The 21,691-nt window shown below is 41.7% G+C and overlaps 1 protein-coding gene across 1 annotated transcript; it reads left to right on the top strand.

Annotated features, from left to right (window-relative positions):
- The first annotated feature begins 4,639 nt into the window (after positions 1 to 4,639).
- Positions 4,640 to 17,091, top strand: MAEL (maelstrom spermatogenic transposon silencer). The gene is made up of 12 exons (XM_015636686.1): positions 4,640 to 4,834; positions 5,274 to 5,360; positions 7,462 to 7,558; positions 9,466 to 9,621; positions 10,099 to 10,140; positions 10,776 to 10,903; positions 11,646 to 11,700; positions 12,026 to 12,167; positions 12,892 to 12,954; positions 13,580 to 13,712; positions 13,927 to 14,005; positions 14,765 to 17,091. Exons 1-12 carry the CDS (start codon positions 4,694 to 4,696, stop codon positions 14,878 to 14,880), a joined length of 1,239 nt encoding a protein of 412 aa, XP_015492172.1. The 5' UTR covers positions 4,640 to 4,693; the 3' UTR covers positions 14,881 to 17,091.
- The last annotated feature ends 4,600 nt before the right edge of the window (positions 17,092 to 21,691 follow it).

Here is a 21,691-nt window from a genome sequence, read left to right on the forward strand (position 1 = left end):
TGGCAGCTGTAGCTGACTGGTTAAATCATTCACCTGGGAGAGGGAAGCCTGCAGGCTCTCATCCCTGAGATGTAATAATAATTACTGGTTTCCACTTTGTATCACTCTCCAGAGAATCTGTAGGTTTTAAAATCCCCATAACCGGGCTGAGAAAGAAACCAGCCGTGAGATTATGTGAGGAAAGCTTGTCCCCAAAGCACATAAAGGAGTGCAGAGTGACAATGGCACTTCAGTGGTTGGTACCCAACTAACACCCTGCCCTTCCCACACCCATCAGAAAAGCTCATCAATGGCCCATTTTCACAAGTCCAAACAAACACAGGGACACAATGGCAGATGAGAACCCTAAGATAGGAGCTCAGAACAAAGGAAAACCATTCCAGGCTCTTCCCAGGGCTGTCCCAGGAAAGCCTCGGCCCTAGGGTGCAGACTGGAGCCTATCAAGATAAGCCAACACCACAGCAACTTTAGGACTGAGGGGGATTGCATCCTACAGATTTGGGACTCATTAAGGGATGCAAGAAAAGAGCTTTTCAGGGTTGTATCCCATGCTTAGGGAAAGAATCAAAGGCAAAGAAAGGGAGAAATCTAGGTGATTTGGGAAGGAACAAGTAAGATAGATAGATAAGGGGATAGAAAAGCCAGTTTAATATTAAGAGTTTGCTGGGTGATGTGCTTATCCATCATGCATACTGCATTCCTTTCTTCCTATTAAATTCCTTTATAACCCTTTTTCTGAGTGAACAATTCTCTGTTTTGGGCATACTCATGTGTATCATAAAGTCACCCCAGGACAGTGGTGTGCCCTGAGAGCCAGGGAAGGGATGGCTTGTCTCTAATGGCAAAACCACAGGAGGAGCTGGGTTAGGCTGGGAATACATACTTGACCTCCCTTCAGCTGGAGCTGGGAGTGTGGAGTTGCATCAGCCTCGCCTCTCCTGGGCTGATGGATCTGGCCTGATTCCTCCAACATAAACATCAAATATTTCCCTTTGTGGGGGAGTACTGTAGCCCCAGACCAGCAGGTAAGTGGGAAACAGCAGATGTAGCCATTGCTGTGCTTTTTAGAATAACTTTGCTCATTCTTTCTGACAAAAAAAAAACCAACAAAACTGCAAGGAAAGCTTATGGCCTTGAATCCTGAATGAATGAAAATACATTACTGGCAGAAAAGTTCCAGATAGTTTTTCTGTCTGTATAGTCCCAGGGTACATAGACCCTATTTTGAGATACTGGCAAACTCCATGCATTGGTGGAAAAGCACTGGCTGGCAGAGGAGTTCTCTGGACCATTTATACTGATTTTGTAAATTCTGGAGCTGCATTTCCAAAGCCAGGTACAGAGGACTTAAAGTGTTGGCGTATCAATTAACTAAATTAAGTGCTTAAAAGAAAAAAAAAAACAAAAACCAAAACCCAAGTAATATATAAATACTGGCACAACACTTGTTATCTGCTGGAAGGGCTCCAGTGGTACAAATGCTATTTTCAAATCAGTGCAAATGGTCCAGAAAAGTCCTTTTCCTGCTAAGTTAAACAGCAGATAAATGAAGATTTAAAACATGAGTTCCTTCAGAGGCACTGGGCTCTCCTCAGGGCCCTGGGGAAGAATACTGATGGTATGATGCACTGAAGATGATCTGTTCCCTGTTTTTATAATCTGACCCCCATCCCACACAGGAAAATCTTCTCTCTCTCTACTGCTTATGAATTTTATTTTTCAACCACACCTCTAGCCCTTGGAGAGCTATCACTGGAGCCTTGTGTTTTTCAAACAGTTGATGCACACATTATCTGAATTTCTTTAAAAGGAAGGGCTGCTGAAGGGTGGGTCCCAAAGCTGCACAAGAGAGAAAAGAATATGAAGAAAAATAAAATACAAGTGCACAGATGCACTCCTAGCAACAACTCTTACAGTAATGTAACAGTAAACACTTGCCTTTCTGCCTGAAAGAACTAGGCTCTGTGCAGATGTTTATATTTACAAGATACAAGTCATTTCTTGCAGTCTTTCCTCAGAGACTCAGCATTAACGTATCTGGAACTAGACTGGAATATAAATTATTTTCCACAGCAGTAACAGTGACTATAAAAATGCTTACCTGTTCTCACTGAGGTTACATCACAGTTTTCTACATTTTTAACAATGTGATTGACTCTTCCTGTATGTTAAACAGCAAATTTCTGAAGTGGAACACAAACCAAACTGCTTCACAAGATTTCAGCAAGACAGAACTGCCCCCAGAATGAGCCAGCATGTTTTAACCCTCACAGGAACCAGCCACCAGGGAGATGCAAGAGCAACCTGGTCTGACCTTACCTGACAGCAGTTCCAGCATTGACAAACATAATCAGCTAAGTCAAAGATTTAAGCCTGAACAACACCTACAGAGACTTCTTTGGAGCTGAGCAGACTTACCCAAAGATGAAAAAAAGTGGCTAGATTGAGGAAAAAAGGCAGATTTTTCCAGTGATTTGGAAATGCATGGATATGTTTCATCGCTGTTTTTATCCTCATGTCCAGGGTTACAGTAAATTCAAGAGGATTATGGGATGGAGAATTGCAAAGAATCTTCCAAGTCAGTGCTGCACTATTTATTTTCATGGAGACTGTCTGGATAACTACACTGGAGGTGGCTGCATGAGAATGATGCTGGAGATTCCCCAAAAAACATGGGACCAGTGAGGAATGTGGGGGACATCACATGGCCTGGCCAAAACTTAATCAGGGCCTATGCCAATACTGCCACTTCAGTAACCCTGTCTCATGCTAAATGTAGGTTCTCTGTTCCAGGCAACCAGATTTCTGCAAACTGATTAAACTTTGTTTTAAAGCAAATTGTGGTTATTGATCTGCTGTGATTATTGCCCTGCTAGCTTCTCTTTATTTATTTATTTATTTATTTTTACTATGGCCAGTGAAGATCATTTGATTTTTGAGAGAGATCAATAGAAAGCTTAAGGCAGGAAGCAACTCTGTGACACTTATCAAAATGATGCAGATTGTATTATTTCCAGCTTTTACTTCATCTGAACTGTGGCTCCCTATGCACTTTCAGTGAAGAAGTGTCAGTTTTGTCAATGAGATAGATGGAAGGAAAAAACCCCAACAACCACAAAAAGCAACCCAAAACCACAAAAAGAAAGTCTGAACAGCAGACAGCTCAGTTTTGTTTAACATGAGCTTCCAAACAGTTTTTAACAAACAAGTTTGCCCTTTCAAGTGCACACATGCCCACTCAACTCCTCCACTTTCCTGCCATGTATCTCGAAATTAAACCCAGGGTTCTCACCTGAAGTTGGTCTCCACTTTTTCCCCCTTCTCCTTCCTGAACCTGTTGCAAGCTTCTGTTCCCATGGTGTATTTCTTCAGCACCAAAAGAACATTAAAAAAACACTAATTTAAGAAAACCAGCCATGCCAGAGTCTCATCAGGACCCGCTGTGAGGTTTCTGTCCACAAAATTCAGACTCACCTACGTGGTGTGCAACAAGCCAACAATTACACACTTGGGAGAGACATTATTTCCTTATTTTGGAGTGACACAAGCCTGGGTGCTTGGTTTTATTTTACAAATCAAGCACAGCCCATTGGGCTTTCCATGCCATTACTTACACACAAAAACTTTGTGTTAGTAAACACCCAAGTATAACTGGTAATAATTACCAAACAATTACATAATCTCACTTGACTCCTGTGCATGCTCAGGGGAAGGATCTTCACCAAGACAGGCATCTTTTTGACCTGTAGGTGTGATTTTTAGTACTATAATGAAGGTAATTCAGATTCAGGCATCTGGATCTGACACTGGATTATGTAGTTTTGTGATTTAGAGGTTACACTGATAGTGCTGGGTTGATGGTTGGACTGGATCATCTTAAAGGTCTCTTCCAACCCTGATGATTTTAGGGTTCTACAGGATGCATGGGCCTTAAGCCTTTTGCCAAGTTGGCAGTATCAACACCTTGATTTACTTCATCCATAGAGCTTGTTTGCCACAGAATGTCCTTGACTAAGCGGTGCTAACCACTTACCTGGCTCTACTGACATGCAGTATCTTGTTTTATTTTATGAAAGACAGGAAACCTAGTTGGTTATTAGAAAGAAATTCCCTACTGTGAGGACGGTGAAGCACAGGAACAGGTTGCCCAGAGAAGTTGCCCATCCACATAAAGCATTCAAGGCCAGTCTGGACGGAGCTCTGAGCAACCTGCTCTGGTGGAAGGCAGAACTACATAATCTTTCAGGATCTTTCAGGTCCATTCCAACCCCTTAACCCTTATTCTATAGTTCTGTGATCCTTGGAGCTTGTTGGCCGCTATCTGTCCCACTGACAAGTCGCCTTTATGGCCGATAAAGAGCACGCAAAACCCAAACACGGGAGCGCAGCCGAAACCGACAGTGCCACCCGCACCGGGGCGGGAAGGCGCTGTCATGGCGGCGCTGCCACGAAGGCGCTGTCACGAAGGCGGTGTCATGGTGGCGCTGCCATGAAGGCCCCGTGCTGAAAGGCGCTGTCGTGACGGCGCCGCCACGAAGGGCCCATTCTAAACGCGCTGCCTTGGAGGCGCCGTCGTGGCCGCCCCGTCGTGGCCGCCCCGCCCTTGCCGCCGGACCGCGCTGGCGCCGCCCCGCCCGCCCCTCATGAGGGGCCGCGCCGCTGCCGCGTGGTGCCGGCGCTCTTTGCCGAGGCCATGGCTCGGCCCGCCCGGTCCCGACGCTCTCGCCGCTCCCGCAGCGCCTTTTCGTCGTTCGAGCACGACCAGCTGCCCGAGCTGGAGCAGTGGGGGCTGCCCCTGGAGCAGGTGGCGGACGCCGTCCCCTGCTGCTCCCAGGTATGGGAAGCGAAGGTCGGCGGGGCCTCTCCTGGAGGGTGGGCTGGCGGGCGGCTCGGCGCCATCTCCAATGGCTGCCCTGTGTGGCCTCAGGTGGCTGTGCTGGCCTCCCCTCAGCGCGGGGGCAGCTCTGGTTCCTGTGCCGAGGGTGGCTGTTGCCATCCCTGGCTGGCAGGAGGAGTTCCAGGAGGTCTCTTGCCTGTGGTTTGCCCTCGCTCGGAGGGCAAAAAAACCCTTCGCCTTACTGCATGTTTGTAATCAAGGCTTACAGTTTTCGTAGGAAAAAAGCACTTGGGAGTGTTTAAGTCATTCTTGGCAGCCATCGATAATGTCCTTTGGAAGTGCGGGAGTGATTTCTTACACGTGGAGTTTGTTGGTTTGCGGGACTACTAAAAGGAAGTGGTAGAAACCTTTTTATAACAGCTAATTTTCTTTCAAGTCCCTGACAGAAGAAGAGAAGACAATGTTTGCAGAGAAGGCTCATAAGCTGAATAGCAAGAAATGCTCTCAGAAGACAGTAAAGGAGGTAAATGCTGAGAGAATGGGACGCCCGCAGTAAGAAGGAGGAGTAAACGGTGTTGGGCTCTTTGTGGTCAGTTCCACAGGATGGTGTGGAAGTTCCACCTGCTCTCCACATCCTCCAGCCCCTGGAGGTTACAGCTGCACTAGCAGTGCTTACCATTATGTGGGTTATGTGCATAATTGTTCTGGTTTGAATTGAAGGTAAAAATACTTGATGCCTCTTTAAACCATCACATCTTGATTCTTTCGGCTCTTCTATCAAGTGAAATGTAGCTCTCTAACACCCTAGCTTTATGTTTAACAGTATTTTGCTATGCCTGACTTATTTTATTTTTTTTTTAAATTTATGCTGTAAATTTGTGTTATTTCTTGTCATAGGTTCATGTTGCTTTTGTTTTGTGGGTGTTATTGGTTTAGGCAGTTCTTGACTGATGGCCTGAAAGCACATCTTAAAGACAGCTGATTAGTGTTCTGGAGGAGCTGTGTGGTGAATGAAATGTCAGTATAATGTTGTGGCCTATACCCAAGATTAATAATTACACCCTGCCGTTATTTTTGGGTTGGTTGGATATGGGAGAGAGTAGTAATAGTAACACTGTTACTGTTGGAGAACAGTATAGAATTAGGAGGTAAAATATGTATGGTTGTGGTTGGAAATGCTGCTAAACAGATAATTTCTGCTATGTACTGCCTTGAAAAGGTGTTTGTCCCGTTTGTTTGTGTCTGTCTCTTTTCCTGTCCCAGCACTTCACTGAAGCAGAGTTACTCAAGAGTTTGAATTGTGTAAGGTGTGAACTTACATTATTGAAATCTTTGTTGGTATGTAAAAAGTTGTATGTCTAAGGAAAGAAAGTCACATTTACTGATGGAGTAAATGGAGAATACTGTATTTACTTCTTAATGCTCTCTTACTAGATAATGACTAAACTGATAATTAATGGTGAAGATAAATTCCAGAACTTTAATTCACTTACGTGGTGGTAGAGGGAACGACAGGATGGTCATAGCTTGGAGTAACTAGTAAAAATGGGTTAGTTAAATTAGTCAGTCTAGACTAGAGAAGGGAGGTGTTAGGCAGTGTTTCCTGTTTTGGGGGGCCTGCCTCTCTGGGAAAAAGCTGTTTAAAATGTGGTCATCATTGTGTCGTTTAGCAGGCTGAGCATGTGTAATTAACAAAACTCCATTTTTATATGTCAGAGAGAGCTAAGTGAAACGACAGGTAAGTCACAAATGGAGACTTCTGTGTTTCCTTCCACAAGTTGTAGCATTTTAGAAGATTGCAGTCAGGGAGAGGAATAGCTGCTTTACCAGAATAAAGATCACCATCCTTACTGTGTTAGTGGAAATAGGCAAATATGGATATATGAGAATATGTGCTCTCATTTTATTAATCCCAGCCCTGTACACAGACAACCACAGTCACTTTGTGTAGTGAAAGGTCATGTTCCTCTTCTGGAATGGGTTTTTTTGGCCAAAGCTTACCCAGGTGGGAATAATTCCTTATTTTGTTTTAAATACTTCAAACTGATAAGCAATTAACTTTGGCTAAGATGATTGCCTGCAATCAGTTCACCTGGATGTGGATATTACTCCCAATTTGGGTTTGAATGATCAGGTTCTTATAAGGCTGCCGGGTTTTTTTCCCATCCTGTTAGAAGCTTATTGTTCATTAATGGATTTTCAGAGCAATCCAGTGACTTCCTTAAGGCTGTATCAGCTTTTAATGAATCTGTTTCCTAGTCAAAAACAACAAACAAATGTGCCAGGTGCTTTTTTTCGTAAAACTTATGGAGTAAAGTTTTAAATTCCAGTTTGAAGAGTTCCTTGCCTGTGACAAGTGGTTGAACCTAAGAAAATACTTTTTTTTCTATTACATTTTATAAATTTAGCTGTAGTTCTTTAAAGTTGTAATGGGTTGACAAAGGTGCTGAAGAGAAATCTTGCCTTCCTGGCCTGCAAGTAGACAGGCACTTTTTTTATATGAAACTTTTCCACCTAACCACAGTTATTAGTGGATATTGCATCTTCCTCTGATATAAGGAGCTGAAGGATTTTATTTGGGGTGAGAAGACTGTTGTTTTTTTTAACTTTCTCATCCTTTCCAGACTTGTAAGGTGCCTGATCCAGCTCCTGTTGCTATGACCACAAAGATGCCCAGTGTAACACCAGCTGCCTGTGCTCTGTCTTGGAAGAATGATCAGGGTATGGTAATTTTAAAGCAGTTGATCCTGGTAAATGAGAGCTTTCCCTTTGAGGACATTCTTAGTGATACCTGTAAAAGACTTACATTTTGCTAAAAGCCATCTGTGTCAGATGTTTTACACTACTGGGCTATTGTTGTGAAAGCTAGAGGGACATCAGGGAAAATACTGCTCCTCCTCCAGCCTCTAAGAATTCTATCCTGTTTTTTAGCTCAATGGGAATATAGCCACCAACAACTTCATAACTGTTATTTCAAGGTTTTAAGGAAAAAGTATTTTTTCAAGTTGTACATTTATGATTTGACAAGGCCTAATCCAAGTTCAGGGTAAAAGAATACTTGTACTGATTTCAAAAGGTTAAGAATTGTTAGATATCAAAGTTAAAAATTTGTATGATAGAGGTATTAAAAAAAACAAGGGTCTTGGCCTCAGTGTGGGAGAATAAGAGGGAATCTGCACTCTGACAGTGCTTTTTTAACATCCTTTACTTCCTTATTGAAAGAACTCTTGAAAACTTAACCTTTCTAACCTGTACCTGTCTTCAAATGGTAGTTCTAATTAGAGTTGGGTAGTGAATACATTTATAATCTTCTACCCAACGAATATTATGTTATTCTGAAAAATGACAGAAGGTAGTGCTTATAAAGTAAGTCAAGAAGCCAGTTCATACAATCTGTATCTGCTGTGTGGTTAAGTCTCAGGTCCAGCTTTTTAGCTCAGACTCCTGAACTGTTTTCATGTTGTCATGGTTATGGGGGAGCAAGAAACAGTAGTTCCATAAAAAGTGAAATGCTTATTAGTGCCCTCTGTGCCAGGGGTCATGCTCTGCTGTCATTGTGATGCAGATTTGATTGGGCTGATCATGCTGGCTTGAGTTGACACAACTGATCTTTCAGCTGAATGAGAGGCATAATGATAAAGGATAATTGAGATACATTTCATGATCCTGCTTTTAATATTTCTCAGTTAAAGTTTTGTATGGTTCCCTGGAGTTATATCCATTTTTTCATACAGTAGGAGAGGTGTCTTTCCTATGACCCCTCAGCTCAAATAGTTTAAGACCCACATGAGGGAGCATGGCCATTTGGGCTTAGAGCAACCGGTGTTAAATGTCCTAAAGTCTGGCATACAAAATTACTTATGTGTAAAGGCAGTTACACATCTCTAGCAGAGCAAGTAGGATTTTTTTTATGAGGTTAGAGTAAGGATTAGACAGCTATGTTAAATTTCACTGAGGGCATTGTGACAGTTGTGAAGAGAAAGTATTAAGGTGTATTGAAAGATATTTATCATAGTTGGATACTTTTTAATTAGTAAATGATAAATCTATTCCTTAACATTTGTGTTGGGTATTCTTGCTGCTTTGGGAGCTCATTTAGTGGAGATGAAGCAATCCTTTTAATTAGCAGACTTCTCATCTTCTTGCCCTGTAAGATTACTACCAACTCATTTAAGTGGTGTAAGCTGCCAAATTTAGCTTCTGAGGCTGTTTTGCAGCTACTGATTTGGTTTTTCCCTAACCTTAATTTCTGAAAGGGCAACGAGATCTATCCTTAAAGAGAATAATTGTTCCTGTTGGATTGTAGGCCTCTTAACATCTTCTAGGTTTGGAGGTTGGCTTTTTTTTTTAGTTGTCTGTATTTGTTGGGTTTTTTGCTCATCTCTACACACAGTGGGATCTCTGGAAGGTGTATCAGCAGTACCAGTGTGCCTGAATTCTGTGTAAGTGGTGTTATCTTGTCATCTTGGATACAGAGGAAGAGCTGTGTGTTTTGCTTGGTTGTTACCCTTCTTCACCCAGTGACAGGAGAAAGTTCACCAAAGCTTTGTCTGGATGAGGTGAGACCAGCATGGCTTCCGTAACCTCTGGTGGTTTGTCTGAAGATGGATTTGTTCTTTTTCTTTCAGATATGCTTGCAGATATCTTCTACTTCCTGGACATTTACAGCTATGGGAAGCTGCCACCCCACTGCGAGCAGCGCTTCCTTCCTTGTGAGATTGGCTGTGTCAGATATTCCCTACAGGATGGCATTGTGGCTGATTTCCACCACTTCATAGATCCAGGTGAGTTCCAAGAAAGTCAGAGAGGTACTTGGGTGAGAGGGAGGCTTTCTGGAGTCACTGCTCCCAGGTTAGACTTCTGGTATTAAGATAAGTTAATTCCTTTCATTATAAATGGTAATTTTGGATAATTTCTTAAAATATCAGAGCAGTGCTGAGCTTGTTTCTGAAGAGGATTAGTGTCAGAACTTGGTGTAACTCCAAAGAGGGTAGGCTAAATCCTGGAGGACCTGCACATGTTTGTGCTTTATATTTCATGTGAATGAATGCTTCTGTTAATTGCACCTAAACACCCTCTGTAATGCACTTTTTAAAAAATGCATATAACTGAAAATAACTTTCCCAAAGGCAGTTGTGGCACTTTTACAAGGCTACAAGGGAAGATGCTGTTCCTTTCTGCATATGGAGCTGTGGTGTGTAATTGAGAGTTAAGGATCTGTTGGTGTTGGATGATTGTGCTTTCTCCTCTCTTTTTTGCAGAAGTACCACCACGTGGTTTTCGCTACCACTGCCAGGCTGCTGGTGAGTATTCATGGAGATAAAGAATGGTGTGCAAAGGTGTGCAGTTTTAGACTCAGCTTATCTGACCTCTATCCATATGTTGTCTAAGTCTCAATAGTCCTTGTGTGTATCTTTGGCATGAAGTGCTAATTAACAACAGGGTAACTCAAAGATACCACTTTATATTTAAAAGTTAGGTTTTGCAGCTTGGCATATATTAACAAAATTAAAATACTTAGACCATTGTTGTGTCTGGCTTGGCTTGCCTGTTTCCTCTGTGACTCTCAGTAATGTTTATAGACTCCAGTTTGTTTCTTTTAGGACGTTTCCTCTCCTTGTGTACAGAGGGAACAAACTTGGCCTGTTTTCCTACATCTGATACTTGGATAATGGCCTTTTAAAAGGGGCAGGAGTGTGAGTGTTTGCTCACAGCCAGAGCTGCTGACAGAAACAAAGTTTTGGTAGCTTAACACAGACCCTGTCTGTGGAGAGGAAGAGTGTGTGTGTGTGTTTGTGTGCATACACGTATGTATACAGAAAGATAAAAAGGAGGAGGAAACTGTATCTCTTAAGGAAACTGGACTTCTCACAACTTTGTGGTTTTTGTTGATTTGTTGCTTTTTTTTTTTTCCTGTCCCTCTTCCCCCCTCCATTAGGTGATGAAACCCATAAGATCCCCATATCTGGATTTCACCTTCCTCGTTCTTGTTATGCAGTTGTCCTACGGGAACTTCTTGAGTTTGCCCAGCCAGCCACAGGTGCTCAGCCTCGCTTCTTCTGCAGGGTATGGTCAAGGTCAAAGCTCCAAATCTCAGCTTCTGCTTTCACTCCTGTTGGATGACTTCACTCTAAAACCTAATCAGTGTGCATATAAGTGGGGAAAGACATTTTTTCCAAAGTGTCCCAGTTCTGTGCAGGAAGAAATGGCCTCTAGAAGCCAACCTTTTTATAAAGCAGAGACCTAATTTCCTGCCTTCTTATTCTCAGCCTGCACTTCTGGCTCTAATCTACTGATGAACAGGGTCTATTGTTCTCTGACATTGTTATGACTTTGGTTAAGGGCTCCTAAGATTTGACTTAAATTGGATGTGCTCAATAATAGTCATAAATCCTGCTTTTTTGAAAGGATATTTTTACGTTTTCATGACTCCTTTCCCCATGAGAATAACACATGTCTTAAATTTTTGCTCAAGTTTCATTTTCCTGGGAGCAGAACATAATGTTAGGATTCAGAGGTGTTTAAGTTTCATAACAGATATATTATGTTTCAATTCAATTCAAGCCTAATCTTAATCCTTAAAAAGTAGAGAGGAACAGGATCTTTGGCTCCATCCATAAATACAGGGCTCTGAAGAAATATGCATGAAATTTGGTTCCTCTTCAAGATAGTTGTCAGGGAGATTGCATTCAGTGCCACAAAAAATTTGAGTTTGGAGGTGACTTTTTCAGACCTAGACAGAAGTGACGGAAGTGTCAGAATTTTATTCTGTACTCCTTTAAGATGACAGAAATCTTTTTTCCTCCAGTCTAATGACAGATTCCGAATTAACTGGTGTCTTGGTCGAATGGTCAGCATAACAGGTAGGAAATGGATCATTTTTTATCCATCCTTTTTCCCTCCTGCCCCCAGAAATAAGGGCTGTGTAGTCATGGACAGCTGTATTTGTCTCAAAGTTTTCCTAAAAGCTGGTGCTGATAGCTAGAACTGGTTTGCATGCTCCTTCCCCTTCCTTTCTCCCGCCACTTTCTAGGAAGCCAGGTTTTATTAAAACCACTGGTGGAATATCTTTGAGTTTTGATGCTATGATAAGAGGCTGGGCTTTGAACAGGGACTGACTGAGAAATGAGCTGAGCAGGATAATCAGTGACTCCTGTTCTCCTGGCCTGGATTTTCACTGAACTATAGGTATTGAGAGCCACTGGGAGCTTTTTACTGTGGAAGACCTGATAATGAAACTGTACCAGAAGAAATACCAAAAGGAGCCATCCAAGATCTGGGTGTATAGAAAACTGGATGTCTGCCTCTGGGATTTCTCTTATAATACCAGGTGTGTTGGGTGGTTCTCTTTGTAAGTGTGCCTGTTTTCAGATTCTTCTGGGTTGGTACAAAAAGTGATACTTGCTTGCAGTGTTGCAGGAGCTTATTGGGTGATGATGCAGTTTTTTTAGAAATAGACTCTAGTGCTTCCTCTGCTACTAATTTAAGAAAAGAACCAGTAATTCGATTGTAAATTTCAGTAGATTTTAGAAAAACCATGTAAGTTATTCTTGGAAGTCTGCTTGGAATATGGATTTTAAGATCCATTGGGTTCATCGTTGTCACTTTGTCTTTTTATAGTCAGGCAGTTTTCTGTTTCCATGAATGTCTTCACTCTAGAGGGAGACCTTAAGGAGAATGGAAAAATGTACTTTAAGACACGTTTGGAGAGGAAAGTGAGGATGTTTATGCTATGAGGTACTATTTCACATTAATGGGAAGCTTGAAATGGTTCAAATGGTTTAAATTCCATTTGTCTCTTAGGGTTCTCTTTTCTCCCTGCCCCCCACCTCAGCACGAAGCAGATTGCCTGATAAGCCAACCTTTAAACTCTGCATCAACTACTTAGGGCAAAGCTATTGAACTCTGTGAAATTTTAATGGTACTGCATGGTAGCTGCAACAAAAAGATAACATTTTTAATATTTGTTCCTGTTCATCTGGACAGACCAACTGCTCTTGTTGATAAACAAATGTAGGTGCTTCTGAAATAAGCCTGAACTTCATTTCATGTAGGTGCAAGTGGCATGAGGAGAATGATATCATCTGCTGTGCTCTGGCATCCTGTAAGAAAATGGGGTGAGTGTTGCTGAGGAGTTGTCTCCAGTGTGATGGCTTTTATTTTGCTAGCATTGCAATGGTGAGAAAAGTGTTAATCACATTAGAATTCACTGTTTGACTTCAGAGGTATTCTCAGTAGGCTCTGGCATAGCTCTGCTTTGAAAACTTCTATACTCCCTGACATACAGTGTAGATACATAAGGTTCTGCTGTCTTTTTGGTGGGGAGAAAGGAAAAGTAAATAGTTGGGAAACAAGGAAATGCCATTTTTGACTCTGTTGACAGCAGTAGTAGCACTTAGAGAGACAATAATAAGTAGTCTTTTCGTTGGCAAAAACTCATCTTGGACTGCTATGCCCCAAAAAAGAAAGCTTTTCACACTTCCAAGTGCTGCATTTGATTATGTGGGGGAGCAGTTTGTTTTTATTTCATGTGTAGTTGTACAACAGACTGGTGGTCTTGGAAGGATGCAGGGATGCTGCCTTAAGGTCCTTCTGCCCTCTGGTATCTGTTTGTTCTGTGCCTATCAGGCTTTGGCTGCTTTTGTTTGCCAGTTGAAGAACATGAAATGCTGTGCTTCCACACATCAGCATTCCAGCCCTCTTAGCCAAACTTTTCTTGTTTTCCTTTTTTTCTTGGTCAAGTTACTGCATCAGTAAATCCTTTGCTAGTGCGTATGGAGTCCCACTAACAGCAGCTCACCTCCCTCTGCAAGGCTCTGATTGTGATCAAAGCACAAATACCAGGATTGTGAAGCTGAATGCTAGACATATCCAGGTCAGATTCTTTCAGTTGATTCCATGATTTATTTCCAGTTGCCAATTTCAGGTGAGCTGTTTTGTCTTTGGATGCTGTCTTTTGTGACACATGTTGGGCAGACTGATGAACTTGAAGGGTTTTGACCATGATTCATAGGTTTGATGGATCATGATGTCTATTTCATGTTAGCAGATACATGTACCTCATTTTGAATATTTATTTTTTCATACAGAAAACCAAAAGTGAGAGTTCTGGATGTGGCAAAACTTTGAGTCCTCCAAGACAAGATCAAGAGTTTGTCCCCTCTAATTGTGAGTTGAAACTTTAAAGATCTCTTTCTGCTTAAAAAAATGTTAAACTTAATCCAGTTGTTGCTTTTTTGAAACCTCTGGGTTTAGATGTTGCTTGTAAGTAGTGCACAGTTCTGTGTGAGCTGTGCTTATTCTTGTGTATGGATTTCACTGAATTTCTGAAGACTCAAGCATTAAGAGCTGGCTTTTTCTTAATGGACAATCTTAAAGTCAAAAATGTCTTTTAAAATTCAGTTTTTATAGAAATGTTGCTCTCTGATTTATGCCTTTGTTACATGAAGCCATTCCCATGCCAAGGTGCTTTGAAGCAGGCCCATGTTGAGAATATGTTCTTAAGTCATCATATGTACAGACTGAGCTGGTCCTTGTTGCAAGTGTTCTTGTCACAACTCAGTTAAAACACTTCTCTTTTTGCAAAAAGGATTTTTTTGCTCAAAGGCCTTCAAGCTCAGTTCATCAGGGTGTTTTGTAGCTGACCTTCAGAGGAGCAGAATCAATTTATTTGCAAAATAAATAACTGTAAGAATTCTGAGTTCGCAGCTTGATTTCTTGTGTATAAGATTCATGCAGAATTAAACTCTGTTCCACCTGGAAATTTTGATCTTACAGTCTTGGTGTTTATGGAGGACATGACCTGCCTGACTTTTTGTATCAGAGGTGTCGAAAAGGTTCAGCTCCACAGCATATGAAGGACAATTCCATTAATTTATGCAAGCTTTAAAGGCTGATTTGATGTGCAAACTGTGTTTAATTTAATAGGTGACTCTCCATGTGGTGTGAAGACCTCCCCTTGTGAAGCAAATGTTGTACAAGGAAGAGGAGTTATTCGATTGCTGAGAACTGCACCTGATCTGTCCAAGTCTTTCAGTAACTGAAAATCTCCTACACATCCAGGACAGCTGTAAATTATAATTTTGTTTCCCTAAGATAACTAGTAGTTTCTCCAGACTGCAGTTTTTCATCTTCTGTGCAAACCTTGACAGTTGAAGTTCTTGTTAGAATGGTAAAACTATTGAGTGGATTTAAAGAAGATAAAAAAATCTTGTTAGTTATCTACAGGAAGACTTATTTTGAAGGGACCTGACAGTCACATCTTTAAAACTGCATGCTGTACTAGTTGTATTTCTTAATGAATAGAGTGCAAATTCAAGATCGATTAATCAATGTAATTGAATTAGAAGAATTCTTTAGGGGCCAGTGTGACTTGAAAAAATTTGAACTTTTTGCATTATTTCTTTTTAAAAAACCCTCCTGTCTACTGCTTGTGGAAGATGGAATTTCAGTAAAAGTCTTGCTTCAAAAACTGATGCAGGGGGGAAAGCATTGAAGGTGTGAAGGGCTGCCATAGGGGAATTAATTAAAAGTCAGTAGTCCCAAAAGTTTGCTGTAACATATCAGTTTTAGCCATGAAAAATTTGAGTGGTCTTTCAAGGCAAAAAAAGCAGATTTTGTATAAAATGTCTTGAAAGAAATACTGCAGCCAATTTATCTTTCTGTTAATGTTCTTAGAGGCACAGGCTGTATTATATACACCAGGAACAAGTACAGCATAGGTTTGGGTTTTTTTATTTGCATCAGTTTTCTTTTTAAGAAATGCATGTCCCTCAAACTTAGAGGCTGAAGAGAAGCGTAGGTGTTACGGGGTTGGCTTGGTGTTTTGTTCTGGTTTTTTTCTTTTTTTTTTTTTTTAAAAAAAAAGTATCAAATTCAAACGGATACATTTCACAAGAGTTTAGTCAGGCTGGGTAGATATCAGCCATCATCTTTTGGGGGCACATAAAAAAGTGGGACACTGACATTTTCTAGGAAAGTTAGATGTTGCTTTTTATGGAGGTAGTGCTTGGACTAATCCCCAAAAAGTTGTCTGTCTGAGCCTTGTGCTTAGTCCATGTGTCTCCTAAGCAAGTGATTCTGAGAAATAAGAGCTTATTTTGTTAAGTTGTTCCCAGATTTTGTACCAACAGATGTCCAGTTTTGAAATACTATTTCCATAGCAACTAACTGTGTGAAGATTTCATTCCTTGTAGGTAGTGAAACTCAAGATGAGGTGGTTCATCCCCTTGAATAAAGAAAAAACCCAACAAAACCAATGCAAGCAAAGCCCAAAATGCAGCCAAAATAAGAGGTTTATTGTGCATGTTGATCAGTGTGTCAGAAAAGGCCAAATGCTGGTTTAGTTGGAAACCTGTTGCAGTTGCTGTAAGGCCAGTTCAACCCTTTCTTCCAGTGTTTTAGGATCACTGAATCATTTCTGTTCTTTCCTAACTGTTCACCTTTATCACTGAATTTCCTCAATTGACTCAGTATTTCCTTTCTTGGAGGCTGCTGTCCTACCTGCTGATTTTCACCAAATAAAAGACAGTAAAGCACCAAGGCTGAAATTTACCAATGAAACACCCGGGAATGTTGTACCAGACCAAGAGTGTCTATCAAGTAGTGCTAAAGGCTTCTCTGCATTTGTATTGAGTTGTCCAAATTCCTGAACTGACAGCCATGGCTGCATTGATATTTCATAATATATAGAAGTATTGTTTTTGAAGTATTTTCAGAGTTCACTGTTGCAATAAAAGTTTGTTTCAGTTCTTCTGTAGGAGAGAATTAATTAAAAGTTGTTAAAATAATTATTCAATGTTAAGTACACAAACCTAAGAATATTTTTTACTAAGCTTAATTGTATTCCATATGAAAACTGAGATAAAGAATGTGAGCAGAAGTGGGAAAATACCATTAGGGTTCCATGGCATATCTGTACCCTATCACCTGTAAATTAAAATAGCACATAAGATGTTGAAGATCTAATTACATGCTGTAGGCAGTGGGCTGTTAACTGGGGCAGTAACTGTCTTAACTGTAACAACCACCAACTCTGGAGGGGTTTCTTAATAGTAAAAATCCTAAGATCTGCGCCTTTTACTGATGCTCATTTCGTACTGTTATTCTGCATTTATTGAGGGGGGAGCCCTAGCAGCTGTTGAAGGATGACAGAAAATTCTTTTATTTTGGAGCTCTGCTTCCCTGGATGTTCTGCAATTTGTGACTCTGGTTGATTTCTGGAAAAATAAATTGTGAAAAACAAGCACAATAAAGTAATGCTTCTCTCCTTCAAGTAAAGAAAAGTAAAGATGAGGAATTGCAACCTTAGGCCACTTCCTAAGCGCAAGGAGCAGTACTGGCAAGGGGCAAACTGTGCCAAAATCAGGACAAAATTCTCAAGGAGACACAAAACCAAGAGAGGGCAGAATGGCTCTTGAACAGTTTGAGTGGTGCAGCCTGGGAGCTCTAAACATGTACCTTCCAGAGGATAAAATGTAAAGGTGCCAACACTGCATGTGGGTGTTTGGTAGCACATCTGTTGAACTGGCTAAAGAGCTGTATTTGTTGAGGAGACATCTGCTAGATTCTATCAGACTTGACTTTCTGCCCTCCTCTTAGAGCAGCTGACTCACTCCCCTGACAGGAATGGGTGAAAGTCTTCCTGGTTTAACACACACATTGCAAAGTTATTAGGTGTTTTTGCTCTTGTTACAATAGTAGGAGACAAGTGGTTGAATTGTGCATTGCTACTCTGAAGGCTTTGTCCAAAACAGTTGTCTGAGGGTCATGAAAACACAGACTGTAGTGACAGCTTTGCTGATCTAGTCTACATCAGTACATTGATCTGTAATCATATTCTTTTACATTCGATTTAGAGTATGTAACATACTGAAAAAATGAAGTATCTTAACACAGAGTAAGCAGCACTTGCTGCTGCTTTTAATTTAACTGTTTCTTATGCATTGCTGGCATAAGTAACAGTTAACTTCTTCCACTAAACTGCAGGAACCAGGGATGTGGCAGAAGTTCCAGTGTTCTCTCAGATACACATATGCATACTGTACATGCAGCAAAACTTGGTTTTGCTGTCTTCAATTAGAATTTTGCTGTGGAAGGCTGATCTTACTATTGAAGCCCAAGGTGAAGGCGGCCTTAGCCTTGTCCTTCACGACCTGGTGCCCATTCCCACTCGGATGCACCCACAGCAATCCTTGTTTTTGCCTTCCATGTGTTTCACCAGATGCAGGTCTGGGTGTGCTTTGGCTTTCCTTTCCCCATACCTGCACACACACAGCACCTCTGTGTTTCTCCCCTTGTCCAGTCACTTGTCCCTGCTGCTGTCTCCTGTGAGTTTCCTTTTCAGGGTGAGTTCTGTCAGGAGCTCTTTGGTCAACCTCTGCTTGTTTTGCTGTTTGTCTTGGAGGAGGTGATACTTGAAAACTTACCAGGCCTGCCTCGACTTCCAGCACTGTGTGCCACAGGAGTCTTCTAAGCAGATCTCTGAACAAGGCCAAGGACTGCTCCTGAGGGAGGGGCATCACAGCTCGGGACTGTGATGCTGCGTTTTGCTGTTCTCCTCCCTCTTTGGATCCTAGACTCCACTATCTCCTGGTTACTGAAGGTAAATTTTCCCTCTGGCCTTCACATCCCTGACCAGATACGTTTGTAAGGATGAGATCCAGCAGGGACCACCTCAGCTCCTCGGTCACTTGTGTCAGGAGTGTCTGGCTCCTCACAGGAGTCTGAAGGTGTTGACAGCTCCCCTCTGGCAGGACTACCTGCAGCAGCCATCCCCTGGAATGTCACCCATGTTGGCCTGTCCTCTGTGTCCAACCCAAGAGCTTGGACTGGCTCATTGTCTGTTCCCAGGGGGAGCTCTGCATTCCAGCTGCCCTCTCACATGGAGACAGCTCTCCCTCCTCACCTCCCAAGTGTGAGAAAAGCAGCTGGACAGCGAGTGTGGGAAGGGAAGCCACTCTATCCCTTGGCTCTTGATGCCTGTACCAGTTCTGGGATCTGCATTATAACTGTTACATTACCAGAGCCTGTTTGCTGTGTCTAATCTTTATTGCATCCTTAGCAATGTGTCACTCATCCAAAGCCTAGTAGATAGAAACAAGGCAGGAATTTGGTGGGGATTTTCTGTGTGGAGGATCTGTCAGGTGTCAGGCTGGAGGAGGCAGTGCTGTGATCCTGGATCAAACAGCAACAGCCGATACTTATTCCATAGGGTGTGTCCTGTGCCAGCTGCTAGAGGGAGGTCCATGCTGAGTTGTTCCTCACTAGGAAACTTGCTGCCATTTCAGGGATTCTGGGTCTTGAGCTGTCACAGTCAAGTGGTGGTGTGCTGAAGGTCAGATTCTTCTGAATAAGTACTTGTTTTGGCTGAATGAAAACCACTGTTCTAGGAAACCCTGTCTCAATTTTCTTGTAAAACAGTTGTATTTTTCTGGTAAGTTCTTTAAAAACCTACATAATTATCATAGAGGGGCTGTGCTTTTGGACCTGTTAGTTGAATTTAGAAATGCTAAACCTTTTTGCTAGCAAAGATTTCAAACTTTACCCAAAAGTGAAGTGACTCAAGTATATGTGTGAAACTGGGTTTGTTTTCTGGTTGAAAGATGGAAGTAGCTGCAGCTGACTGCAAAGGTTTTAACGACATCATTTCTTTTGGCAGACTAAATGTACTGTGGTGGAGAAGGAGAAAAACAAGTTTGTTATCTAGTTTCTGCCCTCTTGATGATTTCTGCAGAATTCTGATCACTCACTGTCACCCTAGAGTGGCGGCCAATAAATTTTATTGCAATGATTTAGTAAAATGAAGAAGTTGGCAAACACTTCTATTAATCTAACCTGGTATTATCTCTGTTCCCTCACTTTTCTGTGGTTCTGTCTTAGAGGCTCCCATAAACTTCTCTAACTGCTATTTTTAAATAATTCCCTTCAATGCCTAGTGAACAGGTGAAGTGCAGTAGAAGTTACAAATTCCCTTATGTTGGGCTGTAATAAATTTAGTAATAGCTCCAACACATCCAGAATTAATCTTGGAGGTTTGATCATTGCACTGTGAACTTCATCAGCCAGAACATTGCCTCGGTGTCTTTCCTGGAACAGTTGATGCAAATAAACAGAAAAGGAGTGCAGTTGCTCTAGCAACAGGGATGGTGAGATAATTAACTCTTATCTTTCTGACAAGTTGTGAATTGTGCGCTGCACTGAATCTCAAAGTGGGCTGTGGGAGCACCAGATTTTGTGTAGTCTTTTTCCAGTCTGTAGTACTGGAAATATTTCCCAAAATCCTGAGAAGAGTGGGGAAGGCAATGGGAGCAGATCTTGGATGTTGTGTGTGGGAAATGGGGAGGGCTGGAATCCCTGGGGCCAGCTCGGTGGGGTAAAGGAACATTAAGGTTGGCAGTTCATTAAGGACAGTGTCTCCCAAACACAGGAGCAATCCAGGAATACAGGGAGGTTTATTGGGAAGACTCTCTTGTCTTGACAGGGATCTTGTGGCTGCATCCTAGTCCTGGTGCAGTGTAAGGGAGGGAGAAGCAAGTCTGAGCTACAAAGGAGGAATCCATAAATAGTGGCCAGGGCTGTCAGGATGTTGTTTGGAAAGCAGATCTGTACCCAGGAAGGGTTCAGGGAGGAGAACAGCAGCAGTGGGAGAGTTCCAGACCCAGGATGCTGAGGAAGCTGACTGACACCTTTTTGAGGCTGTTCTCTCACCTTTGGAAGGTCACAGAGAGCACAGGAAGTCCACAGCAATGGGAGGCAAGTACTGCACCTATCTGTCAAAAGGGTGATCTAGGGCTGCTCAGTTCCACTGCACCCCTTGGAAAATCATGGAGCAGGTCCTCTTGGAATGTGGTTTTGGGTACATGGGGGACTGGAAAGAGTCAGCATGGATCTGCCAATGCTAAATCATGCCTGACCAGCTGTTTGTTTTTTGTGGTAAATTTGTGAATAAAGAAAGTTGAACATAACTAAACAGTTGTTTACTATTTGCTATGTAAAGGATAAAGTAGGAATTTACTTTTCTAACTGGTCATACATTTTCTCCCTCCTTCCTGCCTTTTGAGGGAAGCAGTTATTGAAGTTTGGTATACATACATTAACTCTTTGGAATTAGTTAAGTTTTACTAGCTTAATTTAGTTTCTTCCCTCCAAAATTATTATTGCTGGTTTAGTTTTGCATAAGGTTGTGGCTATACTACAGGTAACTCTTACAGTTATTCCTGCTTCAAAAGACATACAAGACAGTCAGGAAATTAATTCAGTCACAGGAAAACCCTGGAATAAGGAATGAGCTTGAACATGTGTATTTGTGTATTTCTGGCTGATGGAGTAGAACAAATTGGTTGAGGAAAAAACACATAAAGCATTCTGATAAATGCACTACTTCCAAGGTATTTTTTAAAAGGTAAAAAATAAGCAGCACCGAATTGTCTCAGCCATGTATCTCCATGTGCTATCACTTAGTTTATTTCTCAGCTCAGAACTGAGCTTATCATTGCAGAACTTTAAGTGTTTTAAATGTTGTCAAGTTGGACTCTCTTGTTTTTCCTCTGCTGGTTCTTATGGAATCTGCTTACAGAGAATTAAATTCATGGGTTTGGGGGATCATGTAAACTAGTCTGTATTTTGTGGCTCTGTATTTTTGTGTATTTTTCTTTAGACAGCTTTGTGCACTTGCTTACTGCTAATCTGTATTTTCCTTCATGCCTAAAATGACCACTGTGCAAGTGTTACATGAAGAATAATAATTGATAATTTTCAAATCCTTTTGCTGGACTTTGCAGTTAAGATCTTTGAGAATCCAGACTGTTATCCCTCAACAGAAGCCCTCTTCAGCCAGAGGGTTTTGGTGGAGGA

This window comes from Parus major, chromosome 1 (assembly GCF_001522545.3).
Source record: "Parus major isolate Abel chromosome 1, Parus_major1.1, whole genome shotgun sequence".
Taxonomy (NCBI): domain Eukaryota; kingdom Metazoa; phylum Chordata; class Aves; order Passeriformes; family Paridae; genus Parus; species Parus major.